Source organism: Microcebus murinus, chromosome 19 (genome assembly GCF_040939455.1).
Source record: "Microcebus murinus isolate Inina chromosome 19, M.murinus_Inina_mat1.0, whole genome shotgun sequence".
Lineage (NCBI taxonomy): Eukaryota > Metazoa > Chordata > Mammalia > Primates > Cheirogaleidae > Microcebus > Microcebus murinus.
The window spans coordinates 31,057,222-31,080,762 of record NC_134122.1 but is presented as its reverse complement, the minus strand read 5'-3'; the positions used below and the strand labels follow the sequence as shown (position 1 = coordinate 31,080,762).

Below are 23,541 nucleotides of genomic sequence, written 5' to 3'. Positions count from 1 at the left end.
AAAGAAAGAAAGAGAAAAAAAAGAGCAAATGAACAAGTATAAAAGAATTTCAGGCTGGGCGTGGTGGCTCCACGCCTATAATCCTAGCACTCTGGGAGGCAGAGGTGGGAGGATCGCTCAAGGTCAGGAGTTTGAAACCATCCTGAGCAAGAGCAAGACCTCGTCTCTACTAAAAATAGAAGGAAATTAATTGGTCAACTAAAAATATACAGAAAAAATTAGCTGGGCATGGTGGTGGATGCCTGTAGTCCCAGCTACTCGGGAGGCTGAGGCAGAAGGATTGCTTGAGCCCAGAAGTTTGAGGTTGCTGTGAGCTAGATTGACGCCACGGCACTCTAGCCCAGGCAACAAAGTGAGATTCTGACTAAAATATATATATATATATATATATATATATATATATATATATATATATATATATATATATTTATATGAGCACCCAGTGAGCACCAGGCTCTGTCTAGGTGCTAGGGCCAATCGGTGCACAAACCCAAACAGGCCATGTCTCTGCCTTCATGTACTGAAAGGAGATACATAATAAGAAAGATGGACAAGTAAACTAAAATAGTGTCTGAAATCAGCAGTCCCCAACCTCTTTGGCACCAGAGACCAGCTTCCTGAAAGACATTTTTTTTCATGGACTGGGGAGGGGAATGGTTTTCGGGATGATTCAAGTGCATTACATTTATCTTGCTGTCAAATCTCTCTGCTAATGACAATGTGCATTTGCAGCTGCTCTCCACCTCAGCTCCACCTCAGATCATCAGGCATTAGATTCTCATGAGGAGCATGCAACCTAGATCCCTTGCATGCAGGTTTACAGTAGGGTTTGCACTTCTGTGAGCATCTAATGCCACCGCCCATCAGACAGGAGGCGGAGCTTATGCTGTGATGGAAGCAATAGAGAGCGGCTGTAAATACAGGTGAAGCTTTGCAGACTCACCCACTGCTTACCTCCTGCTGTATTGCCTGGTTCATAGCCTGGTACCAGGCCTCAGCCCAGGGCTTGGGGACCACAGTCTTAAGTGGTGATGACAGCTCTGGAGAAATTAAATTAGTTGGAGAAGGGGAATATAGAGTGTATGGGAGGATAGATATTGCAGTCTTAGATAGGGTGCCCAGGGAGGCCTGCATTGAGAAGACTGCTTTTTGGGTTTTTTTGTTTGTTTTTGAGACAGAGTCTCGTTTTGTTGCCCAGGCGAGAGTGAGTGCCGTGGCGTCAGCCTAGCTCACAGCAACCTCAAACTCCTGGGCTCAAGTGATCCTCCTGCCTCAGCCTCCCGAGTAGCTGCAGGTGTGCGCCACCATGCCCGGCTAATTTTTTCTATATATGTTAGTTGGCCAATTAATTTCTTTCTATTTACAGTAGAGACAGGGTCTCGCTCTTGCTCAGGCTGGTTTCGAACTCCTGACCTCGAGCAATCCGCCCCCCTCGGGCTCCCAGAGTGCTAGGATTACAGGCGTAAGCCACTGCACCGGCTGAGAAGACCACTTTTGAATACAGACTTCAAGGAGGTGAGGGAGTGAGTCAGGCAACTATATTGGGAATAGTGTTCCAGGTGGAGGGAGCTGAAGTGCAAAGGCCCTGAGGCAGGAGATTGGCTGGGTCCAATCAGATGCACAAGAAGACCAGTGGGGTAGGAGCTGAAAGAAGCTGCAGATGAGAAACCTCAGATAGGAGGCTAGCCAGGACTTGGATAACAGTGAGAGAGAGTTAGGCATAACTGCCTGTTGTGGGACCGTGTGCCTCAATCAGGGGGGCCTATGAACAGAATTGGAGGAATCTCTCTCCTGACACTTGTCATATTCTGCCTTTCGTTCTATTTTCCTATTGCTTTCCTGACGTCACCTCAAGGGAAGGGAGTGTGTTTTACTCATCTTTGCATCACCCACAGTGTCCACTGCTGTAGGGCATATAGCAGGTGCTCAGGCAGTGCCTGAGTTACAAGCAACACATGTGCCACCTTTGATCCCGTGATTTCTAGAAAGATCTTTTCCCTCCACACACTGGTTCAGCTCTTCCACTCCTTAGTCAGGTAGAAGCTAATATTTCTGGCGCCCTCACCAGCAAAACCACATGTTTATCAAACCATGTTAGTTGATCGTGAAAAGTTAACAGTCATGATTGGAAGCTGTGTCAAGTTCAGGGTTAGCTAGCTATTTGTCCGGAGCACACAGAAGGAAGTTTCTCTAGAAATGGAGAAGCAGCCACTACCAACTTGCTTCCTATATGCTTCCTAAAACAGCTGCTATAGGACCCACCCTGCATACTGTAGGCAGGGGCAAAAGAGCTAGAGAGCTGCACTGAAGATCCAACATTCATTCAAACAAACATTTATTGAGCTTCTATGGTGTCTGTGACTAGTTAGCTCTTGAAACAATAGCATCTACCCTATTTTTAGAGGTCAGCTTCAAGATCACTTTTTCTAGATTAGGGTGGTCATAGCACCTTATACTTCCCTTAGCCTAGCATTTATCAAACAGCATTTTTAAATATCTAGTTTTTGATCCTACATGTTCTACTTAACTGGAAGCTCTTTGAAAGCAAAAATACTTCTGTCTTCAGCTCTTGGTACAGAGCTTTGCACCAAATAGGCATCTGTTTGTTTTTGTTTTTGATAGAGACAGGTCTCATTATGTTGCCCAGGTTGGAGCGCAATGGCTATTCACAGGCGAGATCATATCGCACGACAGCCTCAAACTCCTGGGCTCAAGCCATCCTCCTGCTCCAACTACAGAGGAGCTGGGACTACACAGGCACATGCTACCACGCCTGCCTAAAATAGGCGTCATTTAAACAACAACTGCTTAATTAAATGAGACAGTCAAGTAGAGTGCTAAGTATGAACAAGGTGGAATCCTAGGATGCCTGGGAAAGGCCAAGAGTTTGAACTTAATGTTGGAAGAATACATAGTTCACCTAGTGAAGATATATGCCAGGAGCATACTGAATAAAGGTGTGAAATTTCCTGTGCTTGGAACACAGCGGTAGAGCGTAAAGCAAAGGCGCTGGACCGGAGAGGCAGCAGGGCAGAGATGGTGCAGAACCTCAGTTCCACTGGGTCGAGTGCATAAAATAAACATTGAGGTAGCAACGCTGGGCAGAGAGGAAGGTTCAGACCTTTAAACCCCCTAGGAAAAAACCAAGGACCCTGCTGGCAGCGCCTCGCACCTCGCCCTTCATCCTGACCACAGCACGTGCGGCCGGCGCCCAGCACACCTCAGCCGGCGCGGAGGCCCAAGAGCCTCCCGAGGTGCTGGGGACGGACGCCTGGGGCGGGGCGCGCAGGCGCGCTGAGGCCCCGCGCCCCAAGGGGCGGGCGGGTGCGCGCGCTCCCTCGCGCACGCGCGCAGGGAGGGGGCGACGGCCGCGGTGACGCTGCGGCGGTAGCGGGCGGGCGGCGGCGGCGCGTGAGGCGCGCGATCCCCGGTGTCTTGGGAGCAGTACCCTGGCCCCCGCCACTCCCGCTGCCGCCATGTCGGGCCGGTCGGTCCGGGCTGAGACCCGCAGCCGGGCCAAGGACGACATCAAGAAGGTGATGGCGGCCATCGAGAAAGTGCGGAAATGGTGAGGGGCCGGAACCGAGGCTGCTGTCGGGGGTCGCGGGCTCAGGCCCAGGGGAGCGCCCGACTGGCGGGCAGGGTGGAAGCCGACCGGCCGGCGCTGGGGGGAGGGGGGAGTAAGAGAAGACAGGAGGAGGGTGCCGCTGGCGTCGGCGTGAGGTCAGAGGGCGCGCCGGCCGTGGCCAATCAGCGGGCCGCCCGGCTCGCAGCCCGCCCACCTGCCACGGGCGCGCGCCGCCCGGGAGGGGCTGCGGGCTTCCGGGCCCCTCTCTGTTAGCGGGTCTCGGCGGCCGCGCCCGGCCCAGGCGAGGGCCCGCCTTGCCGCTGTCCCGGGCTGCATCCCCTCGCGCGTTTCTCTGTTGTCCCTTGATAATAGCGACCGGTCCTGAGTGGTTTCAGTCAGCCACGCTGAGCGTTGCAGGGGTTAAGTCGTTGAAGTTTGGTGAGTTTCTCGGTAAATCCACCTGCCGAGGGAGCAAGCGCGGTCCTCGAAATAGAAACCCCTCCTTTCCGGCCGTACTCACAGGCCGCGCACATTTTCTCTTGGTGCCCCGGGGGCTGTCAGGACAATCGTATGGAAACGGCCCCTGTAACGTTCATTGAAGACGCTAGTTGAGCTCCTGTTTTGTACTAGGAACTCTGATGCATCAGCACTTTAAACTTTCACAGCCAGCTTCTTGAGCTCTTTCTCTAGGTAATTATTCCCAGTAATTTAAAAGCACAGGTAAGTGTTACCTCCCTCCAGGAAACCTTTCCAAACCCTTCCCACCCCTCAACCTTCACTGCCTTTAGGGGCATCGGTACCCTGGACTTTATTTGTTTGTTTATTTGTCCATTTCCCCACCAGATGGAAGTTCCTTCTCTCTTCGTATCCAAGGACTTCGTATATACTTGGTACTCTGTATAAATATTAAGTAATTCATAGTTTGCCCCCCCTACATTTAATCCTCCTTAGGTTTTGGTGAAACCTAAGAATGGGCAAACCTGTTTCTACTCCCCATCTGTGACCCCCACCCCTAGCAGCCAGAGTACCATCCTCTCTCACCTGGAACTGTATACCGCCGTCCTGTGATCTCCCTGCTTCAGCTCTTGCTCGTTCTCCAGTCCATTCATGACATTGTACTGAGTACTTGCATTTTTCTCACTTCCAAGTACCAGAATGGTTATTTTATTTATTTTATTTTATGTTATTTTATTTTATTTTATTTTTTGAGACAGAGTCTCGCTTTGTTGCCCAGGCTAGAGTGAGTGCTGTGGCGTCAGCCTAGCTCACAGCAACGTCAAACTCCTGGGCTCAAGCAATCCTACTGCCTCAGCCTCCCGAGTAGCTGGGACTACAGGCATGCGCCTCCATGCCCAGCTAATTTTTTTCTATATATATTAGTTGGCCAATTAATTTCTTTCTATTTATAGTAGAGGCAGGTCTTGCTCTTGCTCAGAGCTGGTTTTGAACTCCTGGCCTTGAGCAATCCGCCCGCCTCGGCCTCCCAGAGTGCTAGGATTACAGACGTGAGCTACCTCGCCCGGCCCAGAATGGTCTTTTTAAAGTGCACATCATTAGCTTCATGTGGCATGTAAGACCAGCTATTTGGAAGGCTGAGGCAGGAGGATTGCTTGAACTCAGGCTGCAGTGAGGTGTGATATGCTACTGACTCCAGCCTGGGCAACAGAGCAAGACCCTGTCTCTTAAAAAAATAGTGCACATCTTATCATAACACCCTTCTGTTTGGAAATTAATGTTTCAGTGGTCTCTTCTTCCTTTTAAGTAAAGACCTGCCTCATCTACCTGGCTCTTTCCCAGAATGCTGGTCATCTTTCTGCTGTTTCTGCTGACATTCTTCCTCTTCTCCTCTTGCCTCGTTAACTCCTAGCTCAGCTGGAAAGTTGCTTATTGATGGTTACCTTTTGAGATGCTCAATCTAGATCAGGTCACCTTCATGGAACTTTCCACAGATTGAACCATTAAGACATCTCCTATATGTTACATTTTTGTACAGTTTGATATGATTAAACCTAATGAGTAAGTGACTAGTTGTGAAATGAGTTGTCATTGTCTGTTTCCTGCTGTAGTTCAGGCTCTGTGAGAGTAAGGACTGTGCATCTTCTTCCCTGCATCCCTGGACCTAGGACAGGCTCTTGTGTATCTTAAATATTTGTTGAATAAATGAAGACATGGAATGGCCTATTCAGGTCATTAGCTCCAATTTTCTAAGACTAATTTATTCTTTCTGTTATATTCACCGTCTCTCTTCACATTTCCATTATGTCATCATTTGCTGAACAATGTCAACAGCTGCAACAACTGTTATCTTTTTTTGCTTTATGTAACTTCATATTTGGACTTGAAACTTTCAGAAGTCAGTTAGATCTGTGACAGATCTGAACCAACTTCTGTGTTTGCCCTTGTTCCTGCTAACAGCAAGCACCTCTTAAAGTACCAGTGGCCCTTAAAAGAAGCAGATCCATTCTCTGCCTGACATGCTTAGGGAAGTAACTTCTTGGAATGACAGTCTCCTTTGTTCTATCTTCTCCACACACAGTGGTTTGCAGACTTTGGAGTAAGTACATTGAAGGTGCTTTGTGGGCAAGTTCAGAACAGTGATATTGTAGTTGAATCAGGTGTAGTAGAGTTGTGGGGCCTTAATAGTGATTTAGAAAGTGACCTTGGGCAATACTTTCATCCCTCCCTATGCCTTTACTTATTTTATGAGTGAGGTGGAGTGGTAATCTCTGCAATTTTTACCTCATTAAGACACAGCAAGAGACAAAAAGTTTTACAAAGCTTTTTTTTTTTGGTGACAGAGTCTTACTCTGTTCCCCGGGCTAGAGTGCCGTGGCATCAGCCTAACTCACAGCAACCTCAAACTTCTGGGCCCAGACGATCCTCCTGCCTCAGCCTCCCGAATAGCTGGGACTACAGGCATGTGCCACCATGCCCAGCTAATTTTTTCTATATATTTTTAGTTGGTCTATTTTTACCATGTTTCCCTCAAAATAAGACAGGGTCTTATATTTTTTCCTTAAGAAGACACCGTAGGGCTTATTTTCAGGGGATGTGTTTTTTTTTTACATATGGTACAATAATCTACATTTATTCAAATATAGTTAAGTCGTCTTTTCTGGAACATTATCATAACTCTCTAAACCTCGAATTCCATCCTGAATTTCTTGGGACTCTATTTCCCTTAGAACCATTGGCCCCAATCTCTCCTGTTGAGCAACAGAGCTCACATGGGGCAGATAAGAAGGGCTGCTCATCTTCTTTACCACTCCTCGAAGAAATGCATGGGTTGTGCAGATATGCTTCGTAGCCCCGCCCATCACTAGGTCTTATTTTCAGGGTAGGGCTTATATTGTGCAAATGATTAGAAATCCTGCTAGGGCTTATTTTATTGGTAGGTCTTATTTTCTGGGAAATACAGTAGTAGAGATGGGGTCTCGCTCTTGCTCAGGCTGGTTTTGGATCCTCTTCTTCTGCCTCCCAGAGTGCTAAGATTACAGGCGTGAGCCACCACTCCCAGCCTCTAGAAAGCTTTGAACTTCAAGAATGAAGTTGTTAAATTCCTGTCATTTTCTTCTTTTTTCTTTATATAGTCTTGATAACCCAGAATGGAAGATATCCTAACATTTCACACTTACCACTCCTTACCCCCAGCAGTAGCTGTGTCTTTCTTGTGATTGTCTCTTGGAAGGTCCTTTAAATTGAATCAAGAGAAAGGGCACAGTCCAAAAGGAGCCTAGAGACACTTAAAGATTTTCTCTAAAATAATCACAACATTCTTTTTAAAAATTAATTTTAATTAAAAATTTTGTTCTATAAGTTTACTTATACTTGTCTATATTTTTAGTAATATGGAATGATAGGGATTTTTGAAGATTAATTGCCTATAATCTTTATTAAAGTTACTTGGCAAATTAAAGGGTCAAAAACACTATAAAAGACAAAAAATATCATAGCATTTAATAGTGGGTGTGCAAGAAGGGACCTGTGAGCAGAAAAGGTGTTATGGTTACAGAAAGGTTAGAAATTGCTGCTCTGAGTGCTTTAATTTATGGTTTGAGTCAGTGAGTGACTTCTGGAGGCTTTTGATGAGGAGATGAGGTTAGATGGTTGTTGATGCAGAGCTTTTACTTGGGCTCCACTGAAGATTATGTGCCAAATAAGTAACAGTCCTTACTCTCACAGTATAATTAGAAACATAGAACTCACCCATGAGGTGAAGAGAAAAGCATACAAAGTAACTCACATGCAAGTAAAGAATATGGTGCAACATGGTGCTGCCTCTGTGTATGTGTCTGTGTATGTGTTTTTGTGTGTGTATGTAGTGATTCCTCAACTGTCAGTTTGAGGTTTAGTCCCTTCTCTAGAATAGCCACAAACTACCTTCCAGTCTTATCTTCCACAAGGTGATTATTTATCATTTCCCAAAAATTTCAGGCTCCCACTTCTGTCCATAATCTACACCCTTATTCTAGAATGTTTCTTTTCTTCCCCCGGTACATGCCTGGAGAAAGCATTTCAGGCATATACCTGAAATGCTTTTTTAAGTCTTGTGTAAAAATTACTTCCTCTTTAAAGTGGTCTTTCCATGGCTCAGCCTTTACTGCCTCTGGAAGCCAGTGTGAGGCTTGTTTCTGTCTGCCAGAAGCATCCTGTCCTGCTCCTGAGATTGGGTTTCACCCAGAGTTCCAACTCTGTAGGAGTCAGAGTTCTCCCTCTGAGGGGTGGCCTAGTCCCACTTTGTCTTTCAGTTGCCTCTCAACTCCCTTGTCACCTTCATATGTTACAGTGATTTCCTTCCTTACCTTATTTGTTCTTAGCTCCCAAGGTAGGGACCATATCTTAGACATCCTTTATCTCCTGCAGGGCCTTCTATTGTAGGGCTTTATAAATATCAGTGGAATTAAATTAATTTTGGAAAATAAAGAAATGATGCCAAGTAAATACCTGAGTTTGAAAATGTGATGATACTCTGTATTGGTCTGTAGTATATGAGGGAAGAAAGTCTCTGGTACATTGTCTATGAGAGAAGGTGGCAAGTAGAGGGTTCAGAGCCGAGGGAAATGGCGAGGGAGGTCTTTCTGGAATAGGTGATTTTTGTACCAAAACAAAGTATAATTTGATGGAGAGGAAGTTTAGAAGGCATTGCAGATTGAAGGAATGATCTGCTAAGAAGTAGAAAAGCACAAATTATGACCAGAAAATTATTGTTTTATGATAACTTACTTTATCAGTTCTAAAAAATGTCTTTCTTTTAGGGAGAAAAAATGGGTGACTGTGGGTGACACATCCCTGAGGATATTTAAGTGGGTTCCTGTGACAGACAACAAGGAGGTAAGTGTGGAAGAAAATCAACACAAGAAAAAGGTACCTTTCTTTTTTCTGTCTTTCAATTATAAATGAATTTTTCCCCCAGAATTGAGTTGAAATTACTTCGAGGCACTCTCTAATTGGTCCATGCAAAGCCTCTGTTATTTTCCCCCCTTCCTTTCTTTCCTTTAACCCAAGCTACTTTTGCAGGGCTTGGCAAACAATAGCCCAGGCTTGCTCCTTTGTGTTTGTCAGTATAGTTTTATTGGTGTGGAACACAACTATACCCACTGGTTTCCTTATTGTCGGTAGCTGCTTTTGACTTATGATGGCAGAGGTGAGTAGTCACCATAAGACCCAATAGCTCAGAAAGCCTAGAATATTTATTATCTGGTCCTTTAAGAGAAAGTTGGCTGATACCCGCTCTAACCCAGTTAGCCACCCACTGTAGTATGTATATTTTGTGTATATATACCTTTCTGATTCACCTTCCATGGACTTATTTGGATACTGAGATATTCTTGAAAAATACGTATCATTATTTCATATGTGTGTTGTTGTTGTTTGTTGTTTTTTTGTGTTTTTTTTTTTTTTTTACAAAACTTACGCATATGTATAGCACTATGCTATAAACCTCTCCCTATTTCTTCTCCTTTGTACAACCTTGGTTTTGAGAACTTTCCATATATCTATAAATGTAAATAGAATTATTTTGACTCTTAAATTGTATTCTTTTGTTCACAGTTACCACATTTATCTATACTCTCTGGATGATAAACACCCAGATTGTTTTTCCTAATTGTTTTTTAAAATTTCAAATATAAAACACATACAGAAAAATATGTAAAACAGAAATATACAGTATAATGAATTAATATAAAGCTAATACCCTTATAAAACCATTCAGGTGGCCGGACGCGGTGGCTCACGCCTGTAATCCTAGCTCTTGGGAGGCCGAGGCGGGCGGATTGCTCAAGGTCAGGAGTTCAAAACCAGCCTGAGCAAGAGCGAGACTCCGTCTCTACTATAAATAGAAAGAAATTAATTGGCCAACTGATATATATATAAAAAATTAGCCGGGCATGGTAGCTCATGCCTGTAGTCCCAGCTACTCGGGAGGCTGAGGCAGAAGGATCGCTCGAGCCTAGGAGTTTGAGGTTGCTGTGAGCTAGGCTGACGCCACGGCACTCACTCTAGCCTGGACAAAAAAGTGAGACTCTGTCTCAAAAAAAAAAAAAAAAAAAAAACATTCAGGTAAAAAACTAGATCATTGCCAACCCCCCAGAAGACCTCTGTGCAACTCTTCCCAACAAAGCTTTCCTTCCCCTCTAGGGGTAATCACTCTCCTACTTTTTGCTTTTCTTACCACTTTCCTATTCATTTATAAACATATTTAATTTCTTGAAAAAATGAAAATATAAACAACATACCAGAACCTATGGGGTACAGCAAAAGCAGTACTAAGGCCAGTTTATGACAATAAATGCCTACATCAGAAAAATAGAAAGACTTGAAATAAACAACCTAATGGTGCCCCTCCAGGAGCTAGAAAAGTGAGAACAAACCAAACTCAAAATTAGTAGAAGGAAAGAAGTAATAAAGATCAGAGCAGAAATAAATGAAATTGAGACAAAAAGAAATACAAGACATTTTAACTTTTTATAAACAGATCAATGATGAAGTATCTATTTTTGTATGTCTTGCTTTTTTGTTTAGCATTATTTGTAAAATTCATTCATGTTGTCTTTGGACCTATTCCTTTTCATTGCTGTGTATGCTGTATATTGCTGCACATTCAATATGTGACTATACTATATATTTATGATTCTCCTATACATGGACATTGGGGTTCTTAGTTTGGGGTGATAGGAAAAATGCCTCTGTGAACATTTCTGTTCAGTATCCATGTCAGCATGTGCATGAGTTTTCCTAGGATATTTTCCTAAGAATGGAAGTGCTGAGTCTTAAGGTATGTATATGCTTAAGGTCTTAAGGTATGTATGACCTATGCTAGCTAATGCTAAATGTTTTCCTAAGTGATTATACCAATTTATATTCCCACTTCAAAAACATGAGAGTTCTCATTGCTCCAAATCCTCATCAACACTTGGTATAGTGTTACACTTAAATGTGAAGATACGTCATTGTGGCTTTAATTTCATGACTAGTTATGTAATTATTAATGAGATTGAGATTCATTGTTTACTAGCCTTTTGGATTTCTTATTTTAGAAAGTGCCAGTTTAAGTCTTGCCCATTTTTTAATTTTGTTGTGGTCTTTTCTTTATGACTTATAGGTATTCTCTCTGTTCTGCAAATAAGTCCTTTATTGATTATATGCTATCCATGCCTTTTCTCATCTGTGGCTTGTCTTCCCACTCTCTTTATGGTGTCTTGAGGAACAGAAATTTTTGGGAGGTTTTTTTTTGAGACCAGGTCTCACTCTGTCACCTAGGCTAGAGTGCAGTAGCATGATCAAGCTCACTGCAGCCTCTCCAACTCCTGGGCTCAAGCAGTCCTTCTGCCTCAGCCTCTCAAGTAACTGAGTCTATAGGTATGTGCCACCACCCTGGCTAATTTTTAAAATTTTTTGTAGAGATGGAGTCTTCCTATATTGCCCAGACTGGTCTTGAACTCCTGGCCTCAAGCAATTCTCCCAACTTGGCCTCCTGAAGTGCTGGCATTACAGGCATGAGCCACTGTGCTGGGCCCAAAGTTGTTTTTTTCCCCACCAAAATATTAAGGAGTACAAATGTTTCTGTTACATGGATAGCTTTTATAATGCTTAAGTCAGGGCCAAAGTTGGTCTTTTTGGGTTTTTTTGGCCGGGGGGTTGGGGGGAGGAGAAGAGGAGGGATCTGGTCGACAGTCGTTGTTTTGTTTTGTTTTATTTTCCATTCTCCTAATCTAATAGATCTATGCTATAAGATGGCACACTGCTATGGACCACTGGAGGGTAGGATATATTAGTGGACCTCAGAGCCCAGCTCAGCTCTGTACAGAGCCCTTGGGAGAGACCCCCTTCTCTTAAAAAAAATTAATTAATTAATTAATTAACCAGGTGTGATCTGCACCTGTAGTCCCAGCTACTCGGGAGGCTGAAGTAGGAAGATCGTTTGAGCCCAGGAGTTTGAAGCTGTAGTAAGCTGTGATCATGGCACTACACTCTAGTCTGGTCAACAGAGTAAAACCCTGTCTCTTAAAAAAGAACAAAATTTTGAAGGAGACAAGGGAGTGGGACCTTGATGATGGGACACTAAGTTGGCTTAAACTTTGTACAGTTCAAGTTAGTCTTGTGTATATATGCTTAAAAGCTTTCAAAGTATTTATCCCTTTGATATAGAAGTTTTATCTCTAGGAATTTATCTTCAGGAGATGATTGTGATGTGTTTAAGCTACATCTACAATGTTGAGCATTATAATATTGTTCATAATTAAAAATCTCAGGCTGGCCTTGGTGGCTCACACCTGTAATCCCAGCACTTAGGGAGGCCAAGGCAGAAAGATTGCTAGAGGCCAGGAGTTCAGGATCAGCCTGGTCAACATAACTAGACCTCTAAAAAAATTTTAAAATAATTTTTAAAAATCTCAAGCAAATTAAAGTTCGTATTGTAGAGATTTCACCAAGTTATTGTACACGTATATCTGATAAAGCTTTGTAGCCATCATAAAAGATAATGTAGCTCTGTGCATGGTGGTACACCTGCAGTCCCAACTCCTTAAGAAGCTGAGGCAGAAGGATCCCTTGAGGCCAGAGGGGCAACATAGTGAGATCCTGTCTCTAAAAAAGAAAAAAAATTGGCTGGGTGTGGTGGTATGTATCTGTAGTCTCAGTTACTCAGGAGGTAGAAGGATTAAGGAATCCTCCTCAAGCAGAATTGCTTGAGCCCAGAAGTTTGCCATTGCAATGAGCTATGATCATACCACTTCCATCCAGCCTGCATGACAGAGGGAGACCCTGTCTCTTAAAAAAAATGTAGAAGATTATTCAATGCCTTGGGAAGATGTTTATAATATGGTGAGTGGGGGAGAGAAGCAAGTTGTAATACTACATTATGCTCCTTTTTCGTACACATATGTATAGGTTGTCTCTGGCTGTACAGGTGATTTTCTGCATTTGCAGATTTCCTATAGTGAGTATGTTTTTTATATGTCCACAAGATCATTAAAATACAGAAAAATGAGGCTGGGTGGTGGCTCATACCTGTAATCCTAGCACTCTTGGAGGCCAAGGTGGGAGGATCGCTTGAGCTCAGGAGTTCAAAACCAACCTGAACAAGAGCAAGACTTTGTCTCTACCAAAAATAGAAAAATTAGCTGGACATAGTGGCACATGCCAGTAGTCCCAGCTACTTGGGAGGCTGAGGAAAGAGGATCACTTGAGCCCCAGGAGTTTGAAGTTGCAGTGAGCTATGATGATGCCACTGCACTCTAGCCTGGGGGGCAGAGCGAGACTCTGTCATACACACACACCCCCAAATTAGATTAAAAATAAAGATAAATGAGAGATCAGAAAAAAGTGATGATAAAACCAAGTGTTGGCTGGGTGCAGTGGCTCACACCTATAATCCTAGCGCTCAACCTCAGGAGTTTGAAACCAGCCTGAGCAAGAGTGAGATCCGTCTCTACTAAAAATAGAAAGAAATTAATTGACCAACTAAAAATATACAGAAAAAATTAGCCAGACATGCCTGTAGTCCCAGCTATTAGGGAGCCTGAGGCAGAAAGATTGCTTGAGCCCAGGAGTTTGAGGTTGCTGTGAGCTAGGCTGATGCCATGGCACTCTAGCCTGGGCAACAAAGTAAGACTCTGTCTCAAAAATAAAAAAACAAATGTTGATGGGGGTGTTGTAAAACTATACCAACTCTATTGCTACACCCTTTTAGAAAGCAGTGAGGTACATACAATGTATTTCAAGAAATATAATGTGTTTATACTTTTTGATCTAGAAGGAATATTTTTTTTGCAAATTTATCTGAACGAAATAATCCAGAAAAAAGTGAAAGTTGAGCATTTTGGCTTTATTCTTAGTAGCAATAAGTAAGCCCAATTTTAAATAAATTAAAGCTAAATGTCTAGTAGTTGGTAAATGATTGAACTCTGGTATATGGAATATTAAAGCAACTGTTAAAAATCATGTTTATGGGGCGGGCGAGGTGGCTCATGCCTGTAATCCTAGCACTCTGGGAGGCCAGGGCGGGAAGATCATTCAAGCTCAGGAGTTCAAAACCAACCTGAGCAAGAGCGAGACCCCGTCTTTACTAAAATAATAGAAAGAAGTTAGTTGGCCAACTAAAATATATAGAAAAAAATTAGCCGGGCCTGATGGCACATGCCTATAGTCCCAGCTGCTCAGGAGGCTGAGGCAGAAGGATTACTTGAGCCCAGGAGTTTGAGGTTGCTATGAGCTATGCTGATGCCATGGCACTCTAGCCTGGGCAACAGAGTGAGAGTTTGTCTCAAAAAAAAAAAAAAAAATCATGTTTATGTAGTAAAATGTTTGCAGTTACATTGAAATTATATCCACATATGAAAAATGAAGGGAAGGACAGATACATGGGTATAGTTGATTTATTATAGAGATAGGATGGAGAGTTATTTCAAAGATTGTATTATTAGTGCAATGCACCTACAATAAAGACATGTATAAAAAATGTGAACTGGTAAATTTGAGACTACCCAGATTTCTGCTTTTGGCTGTTGGGATCTCTCATTTGCAAATGTTTGTATTGTTTCCTTTGCCTTGGGCTTGTTTGTTGGAAGCTAGTGCTTACCTTTTCCACTTGGTTCCTCTGCATGTCTAACCCACATCCTTCTTGAAAGAAATGATTTCGTAAGTAAAGGAAGACATGGGTGATCATTTTGAATGGATGAGGGTGATGGAGGGGAGCAGAGCTAGCAGGGGCTCCTTGGTCCTATTGCTACTTGCATTATATGCACAGTGACTGCTTTTGTCCAGTCAGAGGTCCATTCTTCTCTCACTTTTTTTTTCCTGCTGTGCTACTCAAAACAAGAATCTTCCTTAAATGAATATTTTGTGTTTCTTTCCCATCCACGTAAGGAAAGGTTGGTAGCACTTTGTTTGTGATCAGGGCAAAATAAGGGTACCACAGGATGTTCTAGTAGAGGCATAGATATCTGCCTCTCACTTTTGACTCATGATATCCACACTGGAAGGCTCCTTTTTACAGATGGAGACACTGAGCTTGAGGACAAGCACCTTGCCCAGGACTCTGCTATTCCTTGGGTCCTTGAAGTCTCATACCTCTGTCGTTATTCCTGTTCGGTCCTAGGCCAGAATTCTGTGGTCTCTCATCCTTCTCTCTCTTTGTGAGTCTCCTGCTTAGCTCTATCATATTCCTCTTTTTTTCCTTTTCTAGAAAGAAAAGTCAAAATCGAACAATTCAGCAGCCCGGGAACCTAATGGCTTTCCCTCTGATGCCTCAGCCAATTCCTCTCTCCTTCTTGAATTCCAGGGTGAGTTGCATCCCTATGTCCTCCTTGCAGAAAAAAGAAAACTTAGATGAATTCATTAATAAGAATAGTTCTATGTATCATTTCAGTTCTTACTATTTCACCAATATTGTGCTAAGACTTACATTTACATAAGTCTTTTCCCTTAAACCTCACAATAGCCCCAGAAGATAGGTGATAGTACCCTCATTTTCCAGTTAAGGAAACTGAAGCTCCGAGAGGTGAAGTTAGATGTCTAAAGTTACATAACTAGTAAATGGCAGACCCCATGTTAGGCTTTGTGGCTCAGAAGCTCTTTTCTTTAGATTGTATATTTTATCACAGTGTCCTAGAGAAGGCTACCTAAACCATAGCTTCTGCCTCTCCACTGTCAGACAAGTTCTGCTTCCTAAACCGATTCCGGCGGTGTCAGCACTGCAATCATAATATTGCCTTTTACTCCCACATGCCAGTTACTGTCTATGAAGCACTTTTATTTCACTTTGTCATTTTTTATCCATATATCAGCCTGTGATATAAACCAGGCAGTTATTATCCCTATTTAAGGAAACTAGTCTTCAGAATGTTTGCCTAAGCTCAAAAATGACAGAGCTTTATTCTTTTTATAATAAAATGCTACTTCCATCTTAGCACGGAAGTTAATGGTCTTGGTAGGAGTAAAGACTAGAGTGTGAATTTGCAACTTCCTCTTGAGAACTAGGCTTGGCACTAACTCTGTGTGTAGTTGTCCCCTCCCAACCTCTCTCCCCTCCTCCACCAAGGTTAATGTTCCATTGGAAGGAGAACATAGGGAGGATTCTCCTTAGCTATATGCGGGCTGTTTGATAATCATAAAGCTCTGGGAGGCTCATAGGGCTCCATTTCCTCCTTTTCATTCCGTAAACATTTAATGACCTCCTGCTGTGTGCCAGGTACTATGTATGGCACTGTGGCATGAAGGACAAGTAAGCCACAGAGCCCTCCCACACAGGGTATAACTGAAGCAAAGAGGTATATGAAATAGTGAATGCTGCTGTGCACGGGCTACAACAGGAGCATAAGAGAAGGTGGTCATTTCCTTCCATGTGACCTAGGGAGGCCGGGCTCCACAGAGGAGGTGCTGCTCGAGCTGAGTGTTGGAACGTCTGGGGGCTTTCCAGGGAGACTGGAAGGAGAAAGTGGTCCCGGCACCAGGAACAGTTGGGCACAAACAGCTGTGCATGAAGTAGTGCTCGGGATAGGATCCAGCCTGGCTGGAGCCAAGCGCGCTTGAGGGAGAATGGTAGGGAGTGAGGCCGGACATCAGACAGAACTTTGTATGTTGTGGTCGGGCCATCTTGTGCCTGCCCTCAGAAGCACTGGGGTGTTATTCATCCTTGAGGCAGCAAGGAACCCCTTGAAGGGTTTGGAAGGATCACTCTGGCAGTGGTATGAAGTTCAATTTGGAGTACATGCGACCGGAGGCAGTTAGCTAGGGGCTTTCGTGGGCCAGAGATGATGAGGCCTGAGGCAGCAGGACAGGAAGGAATGGGTGCAAGTGATACCAGAGCAGGAGGTAGATCCAGTGTGGTGACTGGCTGCCGGAGGTGAGGGAGAGGAAGGAGTTGTTGACTCTAACGTTTTTCAATTTAAGTGGTGACTTTGAGCCCGCAGACAGAACTCCAGGTGGTAATCCCTCAGTCCTGGGGGCAGTAGGGCAACAAAGCCTGTGCTGACTACCTCCGGACACCAAAGGATACCTGAGGGTGCCAGACACGTTTTGGTTTCTGCCGATCATGTGAAATGGGAAGACAGAGAAGTATTGGGCGGAAGCACAGTTTTGGATTCCCTTTCAGCAGGCAGTGAGAAAATGCCACATCCAGGCTGTAACTGCTGGCTAAAAAAGAAGGAATTAATAAGCATATCCTGAAGTATTAATGTTGCATAACTAAAGATTTTGGCTACATCTGGTACTTAGAATATATGTTGTGAAATAGAAAATGTTCAAATTAATCAACATAGCCTTTGCTTGTAATTTGCAGTGCAAAGAAACCCCAAGAGTGTCTGCCTTTTCAGGGAGTGTTTGCAGCAGTGGTTATTGTATGCAGCAGTGGTTATTGTACCCGATAGTGTCATGGCTGCCTAAGGAGCTTTGAGGTCCTTGGCTCTGTACTGAGTTCCTCTGGGGGGAAGTGACCACCCTCAGTTCTTGCCTTTATTATGTTTGATTTGCAGATGAAAACAGCAACCAGAGTTCTATGTCTGATGTCTATCAGCTCAAGGTGGACAGCAGCACCAACTCAAGCCCCAGCCCCCAGCAGAGCGAGTCCCTGAGCCCAGCACACACCTCTGACTTCCGCACAGATGACTCTCAGCCCCCAACCCTGGGCCAAGAGATCCTTGAGGGTGAGTCATGGTTGACCCATGCTGAGCATCACGGAGGAGCCTTGCTTCTTGCTCTCGATGTTTCTCTTTGGAGTAAAAGGTAGAGAGTGTGCCTCAGAGCCTGGCAGCATCAAGCCTCTTGTTAAGAGCTTGGGATATTTTGAGGAATGATTGTATTTTATCTTTCATAGAGGGAAGGGAGAAAACAAGCAATACAGTTGAGTGCCAAGCTCTGTGTAAGGACCTTTTATATATGATACCTGGTATGATTCCCTCAAAAGCCCTGTGAGCAGTGGTCTGCCCTGCCACATGCCAGGATTGGGTCTGATGCAGTAAGCCCCTCATCTTGGGAAATGAGGTGCAGCCAGAAATGTGGCCGCCCCCTCACCTATCATGCGGTGCATGTTTGTGGGGAACCTGGTGCTAAACAATTCTAGACAGCCTGCTGCTGGGTCGAGGTTTCATCTGTAGCAGAGCAACTCACCAGCTCCCTTGCCGCAATCTGTCGAAAGTCACCCCATGGCATAAGGGTATGTTTAAAAAAAAACCAACACCAATAAAAACCTAAAAAACCACAACCCTGTGAGGTAGCAGCTATTGTCTTCATTTTATAGATGTAGAAATAGAGGCTTAAGGCTTAGAAAGGTTAAATCACTTGTTCAAGATCACAGAGCCTAGGCCAGGCGCGGTGGCTCACGCCTGTAATCCTAGCACTCTGGGAAGCTGAGGCGGGAGGATAGCTCAAGGTCAGGAGTTCGAGACTAGCCTGAGTAAGAGTGAGACCCCGTGTCCACTAAAAATAGAAAGAAATTATCAGGACAACTAAAAATATATATGGAAAAAATTAGCCAGGCATGGTGGCTCATGCCTGTTGTCCCGGCTACTCGGGAGGCTGAGGCAGGAGGATTGCTTGAGCCCAGGAGTTTGAGGTTGCTGTGAGCTAGGCTGACACCAGGGCACTCTAGCCTGGGCAACAGAATGAGACTCTGTCTCAAAAAAAGAAAAAAACAAAACAAAAGATCACAGAGCCTAGTAACTGTTGGAATTGGATGTCAGTTTAAGTCCTTCTAACTTCAGAGTGTGTGCTGTTTGCATTATATCCTGCGCATTCCTTGTAATATAGATAGAAACAGATGTATATACATCTTAGGCCCTTGTTAGCCTCTCCTCTTCTGTGACCTGTTAACAACTAGGCTGAGAAATAGAACTTGTTTCTCTGTGGGAAATGCCAATTATAATTCATATCTATTGTGTGCTTCCTGTTTGCCATGCATGTTGTGAGCTCCTTATTTCATCTAATCCTCCTAGCAGCACTCTCAGAAAACTGGGAGACTGGGTTAGAATTGTGACGTTTGTGCTCAAGAATGACAAGATGAGCTCCTTTGTGGGTTTCAGATGTCTGCAGAATAGGCCAGGCATCTGTGATCTAGCCAGTAGCCACTAGTGGCTGTGACCTCTTGACAAAACTCTGGCCTCGCCAGGCCCTCAATATTTGATTCCCAGGCCAGTGTTCTCCAAGTCCTCTCCACAAAACTCTTAGGAAAGCCTCCCCAGGATGAGGCCGAGCTTCCTCGGTAGTCTCCTGCCTCAGGAAGGCCTGCCCTTGGGCTGACCTTGCTGCTTTTTCAGAGCCCTCCCTGCCTGCCTCAGAAGTTGCTGATGAACCGCCCACCCTCACAAAGGAAGAACCAGTCCCACTAGAGACAAAGGTAAGGAGCCACTGTGGGTCTCCCAGTTTCTAATCGAAACAGCAAAGACTCTTGCTATGAAACTGGATCTGTGGCATTGTGAACTGGTGTCTCCAGGTCATAAGGTAGGGGAAGGAGTTTGGTCAATTGCGAGAGAAGGTGGAGAGTGGGTTTCCAGGTTGTAATTCGGGTGGATGGGGAGGTTCTTGTTCTGAGGGATGGCCCTAACATTCATGCTCTGGCTGCTCCTAGACTGCCGAGGAAGAAGAAGACTCAGGTGCCCCACCCCTGAAGCGCTTCTGTGTGGACCAACCTGCAGTGCTGCAGACAGCGACAGAAAGCTAGCACCCTCCCGGCACCCTTTGCCTCCCGGCCCCTGCCTCTATTTATTGCATTCTGGTTCTGGCCATGCTGTGTTGCTGGGGTGAGGGCAAGCTCTGGGGTCCAGAGCCTGCACGTGTGAGCCTCTGGGCTGGAGGCTGATGTAGGACTTGGGGTTATAGCATCATCTCCCATCCCTGGCACCTGTGTCTGCTTGCTCCTGAGAAGAGGAGCACTCGTGTCCTTTTTGCACCCCAAGTAGGCTGGAGCATCAGCCATTCCAAGGTTCATCTGTCACCTCCAGGTAGCAGTCTCTGCTCCAGAACCTCTGGACTGCACTGCTGGCGCTTCTACGAGAAGAAGGAGATGTGGAAGGTACTCTATAGAGAAAAGAGTGCCTAGGATTACTTGAACTTGAATGGAGACTGTAGATTCATGGACTTGCCTAAAGGGCTGGGGCCCCATAGGCTGCTGTTGGAGAAAGGTCGGGGAGAGACTTCTGAGGAGAGGGAAGGGAAGGGCCTTTTTCCATATAAGGGCAGAAGGTCCTTATAGATTTGCTGTCCTGGCATTTGCCCATTCCTGAGGTGGTCCTGCCTCTTGTGGGCTCTCTAGCTGCTGACAGTCCTTTGTGCCCCACCGTAACCATCCTCTGCCCCCAGCACACACGTACACACGCCCACGCAGCTTTCTGTTTGCACCTGTACATTTCATTCCAGCATCCCCTGCCTCCTGCCACAGACTTTGCCCCAGCAAGAATTTGAGGTTCTGACAACAGTGCCCATCCCTCACAGTACTCCTTCAGCTCAGACTTTCTAGAAAGTTCCCTTTTCTTTGAAATCTGCATGTTTAATTGAACTTTGTGATTTTATTTTTTGTTCCAAAAAAGTTTAAGAAAATGGAAATGGGCAACAGTGAGTGAAGACATATTTTAGCACTGAATAGAATATTTTTAAAATTAAACTATTTGAAATATGTCTTGTTGGTATGCGTGCTTCATTCTTGAAGGTTGCGGGGGCAGGGGTGGAGGTGGTGGTGACTAAGTGCCTGTGAAGTCACCGTAGGCTGGGCCATGCCAATTGTCTCAGTCCCACTGAGTGCCCTTTCTGATGAGAATGATTTCGACACTCCCTTTGACGTTTCGTGTAGTTCAAATCATACTTCTGTCCCTGTGTACACTGAATGTAACCAAATGATGTATTTTCCAAAGCCCCAGGTGCTTAGGAGGGATTCCTGAGTTCTATTTTCACTTTTTCCCCCGTGGTAAAATGCATACAACATCAAAGTTACCTTTTTCTCCATTTCCAAGTGTGCAGTTTGGTAATACTAAGTGCATTCACAGTGTTTGGCAGTCATCGCTTCTGTCTAGCTCTGAACTGTTCATTACCCTGAATGGAAACCTCATGCCCAAAAACCAGTCACTCCCCATTTTTCCCTCTGCTCAGGCCCTGGCACCCACAAATCTGCTTTGTGTCCATGAGTTCTTTTTTGTTCCTGATTCCTAAGGAAAATAATAAAGTCATGGTTGAAAAGAATCCTACATTTCATTGCAACATTCCCTGAAGTGATCCCTCTTACTCCTTATAGGGGTTCCAGGTACTGGGGAAGAGACTAGGATCCAAGTTCTACTGCCCTATTTTATCCCTAGTTGTTTTTTTGTTTGTTTTTTTTTTTTTTTTGAGACAGGAGTCTGGCTCTGTTGCCCGGGCTAGAGTGCCATGGCATCAGCCTAGCTCACAGCAACTTCAAACTCCTGGGCTCAAGCGATCCTCCTGCCTCAGCCTCCCAAGTAGCTGGGACTACAGGCATGTGCCACCATGCCCGGCTCATTTTTTTATATATATTTTTAGTTGTCTAGCTAATTTATTTCTATTTTTAGTAGAGATGGGGGTCTTGCTCTTGCTCAAGCTGGTCTTGAACTCCTGACCTTGAGTGATCCACCCGCCTCAGCCTCCTAGAGTGCTGGGATCACAGGTGTGAGCTACTGTACCCGGCCATCCCTAGTTTTTTTTTTTTTTAAAAAGACTTAACATGTACTTCAAGTTGTCAAATGAATGTCACAGATACTGGAATTGTATGTGGTACATAAAGTATGTTTTAATGTGTTTAAACAATGGAAGGTATTGAAAATATAATGAATGAAACCATAAAAAATGATCAGGGAGATTTGGAAAAGAAATAGAATTTCTATAAATGAAGACAGAATAATTGAAATCAAGTGTTACAAAAGGTAAGCAGGAGAGAAAAATGACAAGGAGAGTTAGGAGTTAGCATTTATCGTTACTCTGTGACCAGGTGCTAGGACAGGAACATGGAGGAGGTCGGGAATCTCGTTCCTCAGAAGACTATAGACTGTCGGGAGCTGGACCTCTACCCGGAACTGGGTAGAACATGGTGTAGTAAGTGCTGGAGGAGAGCCCACAAAGGAACAGCTCGTGTGATAATAGAAACCCTTCTCTTAGACTTCCACTTTAGCACCACTTCATTGAGAGTCTAAGAAATTTAGGCTAGCAACCTCTACCACCATCCGGGAGCTTTGACAGGGGAGGGGGGTTGGGAGGATGAGAAGAAAGAGAAAGAGTCATGGAATGACCACGGTTATTCCCAAATAACTTGTATTTTTCCTCTGGGTAGTGGGGTGCCCTACACATATACATATTTACATTATTAAGGAAAATACATAAGGATCTGCCTAACTAAATACATGTGGGTGAGCACTAAAGAAGATCAACAGAGCTAAATGAATTTCGTACAAGAAAACTTCAGAGTGTGGAAAAGGTGAGTGCCCAAGTTACTTGTCACCTTGGAAAAGGACATTTATTCATTTTATTAGTTCAGTCAACCCCCAGTATCTAGGGGGTATTGGTTCCAGGACCCCCAAGTTTACCACAACCCACAGATGCTCAAGTCTCAAAGTAGGCCCCCTGTACCTGCAATTTCACACTCTGTGAATCCTGTGTTTCCAATCCCCAGTTGGTTGAATCCTTGGATGCAGAGCCCATGGATTACAAGGGATGACTATTTGTTGCAAATATACATCCTGGGGGCTCTGTAAAGTACAACTGGTGGACACATGGTCTCTGCTTTAAGCAGTTTATAGTCTGGTGAGGTGGAGAAGGGAGACAGGAGTATGTGCCGCGAGGGGTGGTGAAGGTGGACCATCATTAGAGAAGAATCTCAGGCTGGGATATCAGTAGGTTTCTAGGAGAGGAGGTGTTTGCGCTGGCCCTTGACAATTTTGTCTGGATAAGAGGAAGTCTGAGGAAAGACCAGGCAGGGAAGGTTAGAATAACAGATGGGGGTAGTAAAGTACCTGAGCACGTGCAGGGAGTAACGAGGGTATTGGGTTTCTATTTTCTCCAACCTTTTGAGGATTTTCAACACTACACAAAGTTGAAAGCATAGTTTGGTAAAGGTGTATTCTTTTCACCTACATTCACCAATTATTAACATTTTGCCACATTTGCTCTATGTCTCAATACACATTTTTTTCCAGTTTTTTGTCTGAATTACTTGAAAAGAGATTGTAGTCATTATGACACAGGTAAGGTTTGAATGTGTACCCTCCATAATTCAGGTGTTACCATAGTATTAAGAGGTGAGGTTTTAAGAGATGATTAGGTCATGAAGGCTCCTCCTTCAGGAATGGGATTGAGGCCCTCATACCCTCATAAAAGAAGCTTCACGCAGTGTTGTGTTGCCTGGCCCTTCTGCCTTGTGAGGACACAGCATTCCTTCCCTGCTTTCTGCCTTGGAGGATGCTGCAGTAAGATGCTATCTTGGAAGCAGAGAGCAGCCCTCCCCAGACAGCTGAACCAGCACCTTGATCTTGAACTTCCCA

At 44.4% G+C, this 23,541-nt stretch overlaps 1 protein-coding gene across 1 annotated transcript; it reads left to right on the top strand.

The window, feature by feature from the left end:
• The first annotated feature begins 3,323 nt into the window (after positions 1 to 3,323).
• On the top strand, positions 3,324 to 20,678 carry BCL7B (BAF chromatin remodeling complex subunit BCL7B). Its single transcript, XM_012742254.2, has 6 exons — positions 3,324 to 3,568; positions 8,824 to 8,899; positions 15,255 to 15,351; positions 17,542 to 17,712; positions 19,321 to 19,400; positions 19,632 to 20,678. The coding sequence occupies exons 1-6, from the start codon at positions 3,477 to 3,479 to the stop codon at positions 19,722 to 19,724; spliced, it is 609 nt and encodes a 202-aa protein (XP_012597708.1). The 5' UTR covers positions 3,324 to 3,476; the 3' UTR covers positions 19,725 to 20,678.
• Positions 20,679 to 23,541: the final 2,863 nt, after the last annotated feature.

Bases quoted from the DNA above. Each gene is read 5' to 3' on its own strand.
- BCL7B (XM_012742254.2), top strand. From the start codon at position 3,477: ATGTCGGGCCGGTCGGTCCGGGCTGAGACCCGCAGCCGGGCCAAGGAC. The intron at 3,569-8,823 runs GTGAGGGGCCGG...TCTTTCTTTTAG, and splicing joins ATCGAGAAAGTGCGGAAATG to GGAGAAAAAATGGGTGACTG. The intron at 17,713-19,320 runs GTGAGTCATGGT...CTGCTTTTTCAG, and splicing joins GGGCCAAGAGATCCTTGAGG to AGCCCTCCCTGCCTGCCTCA.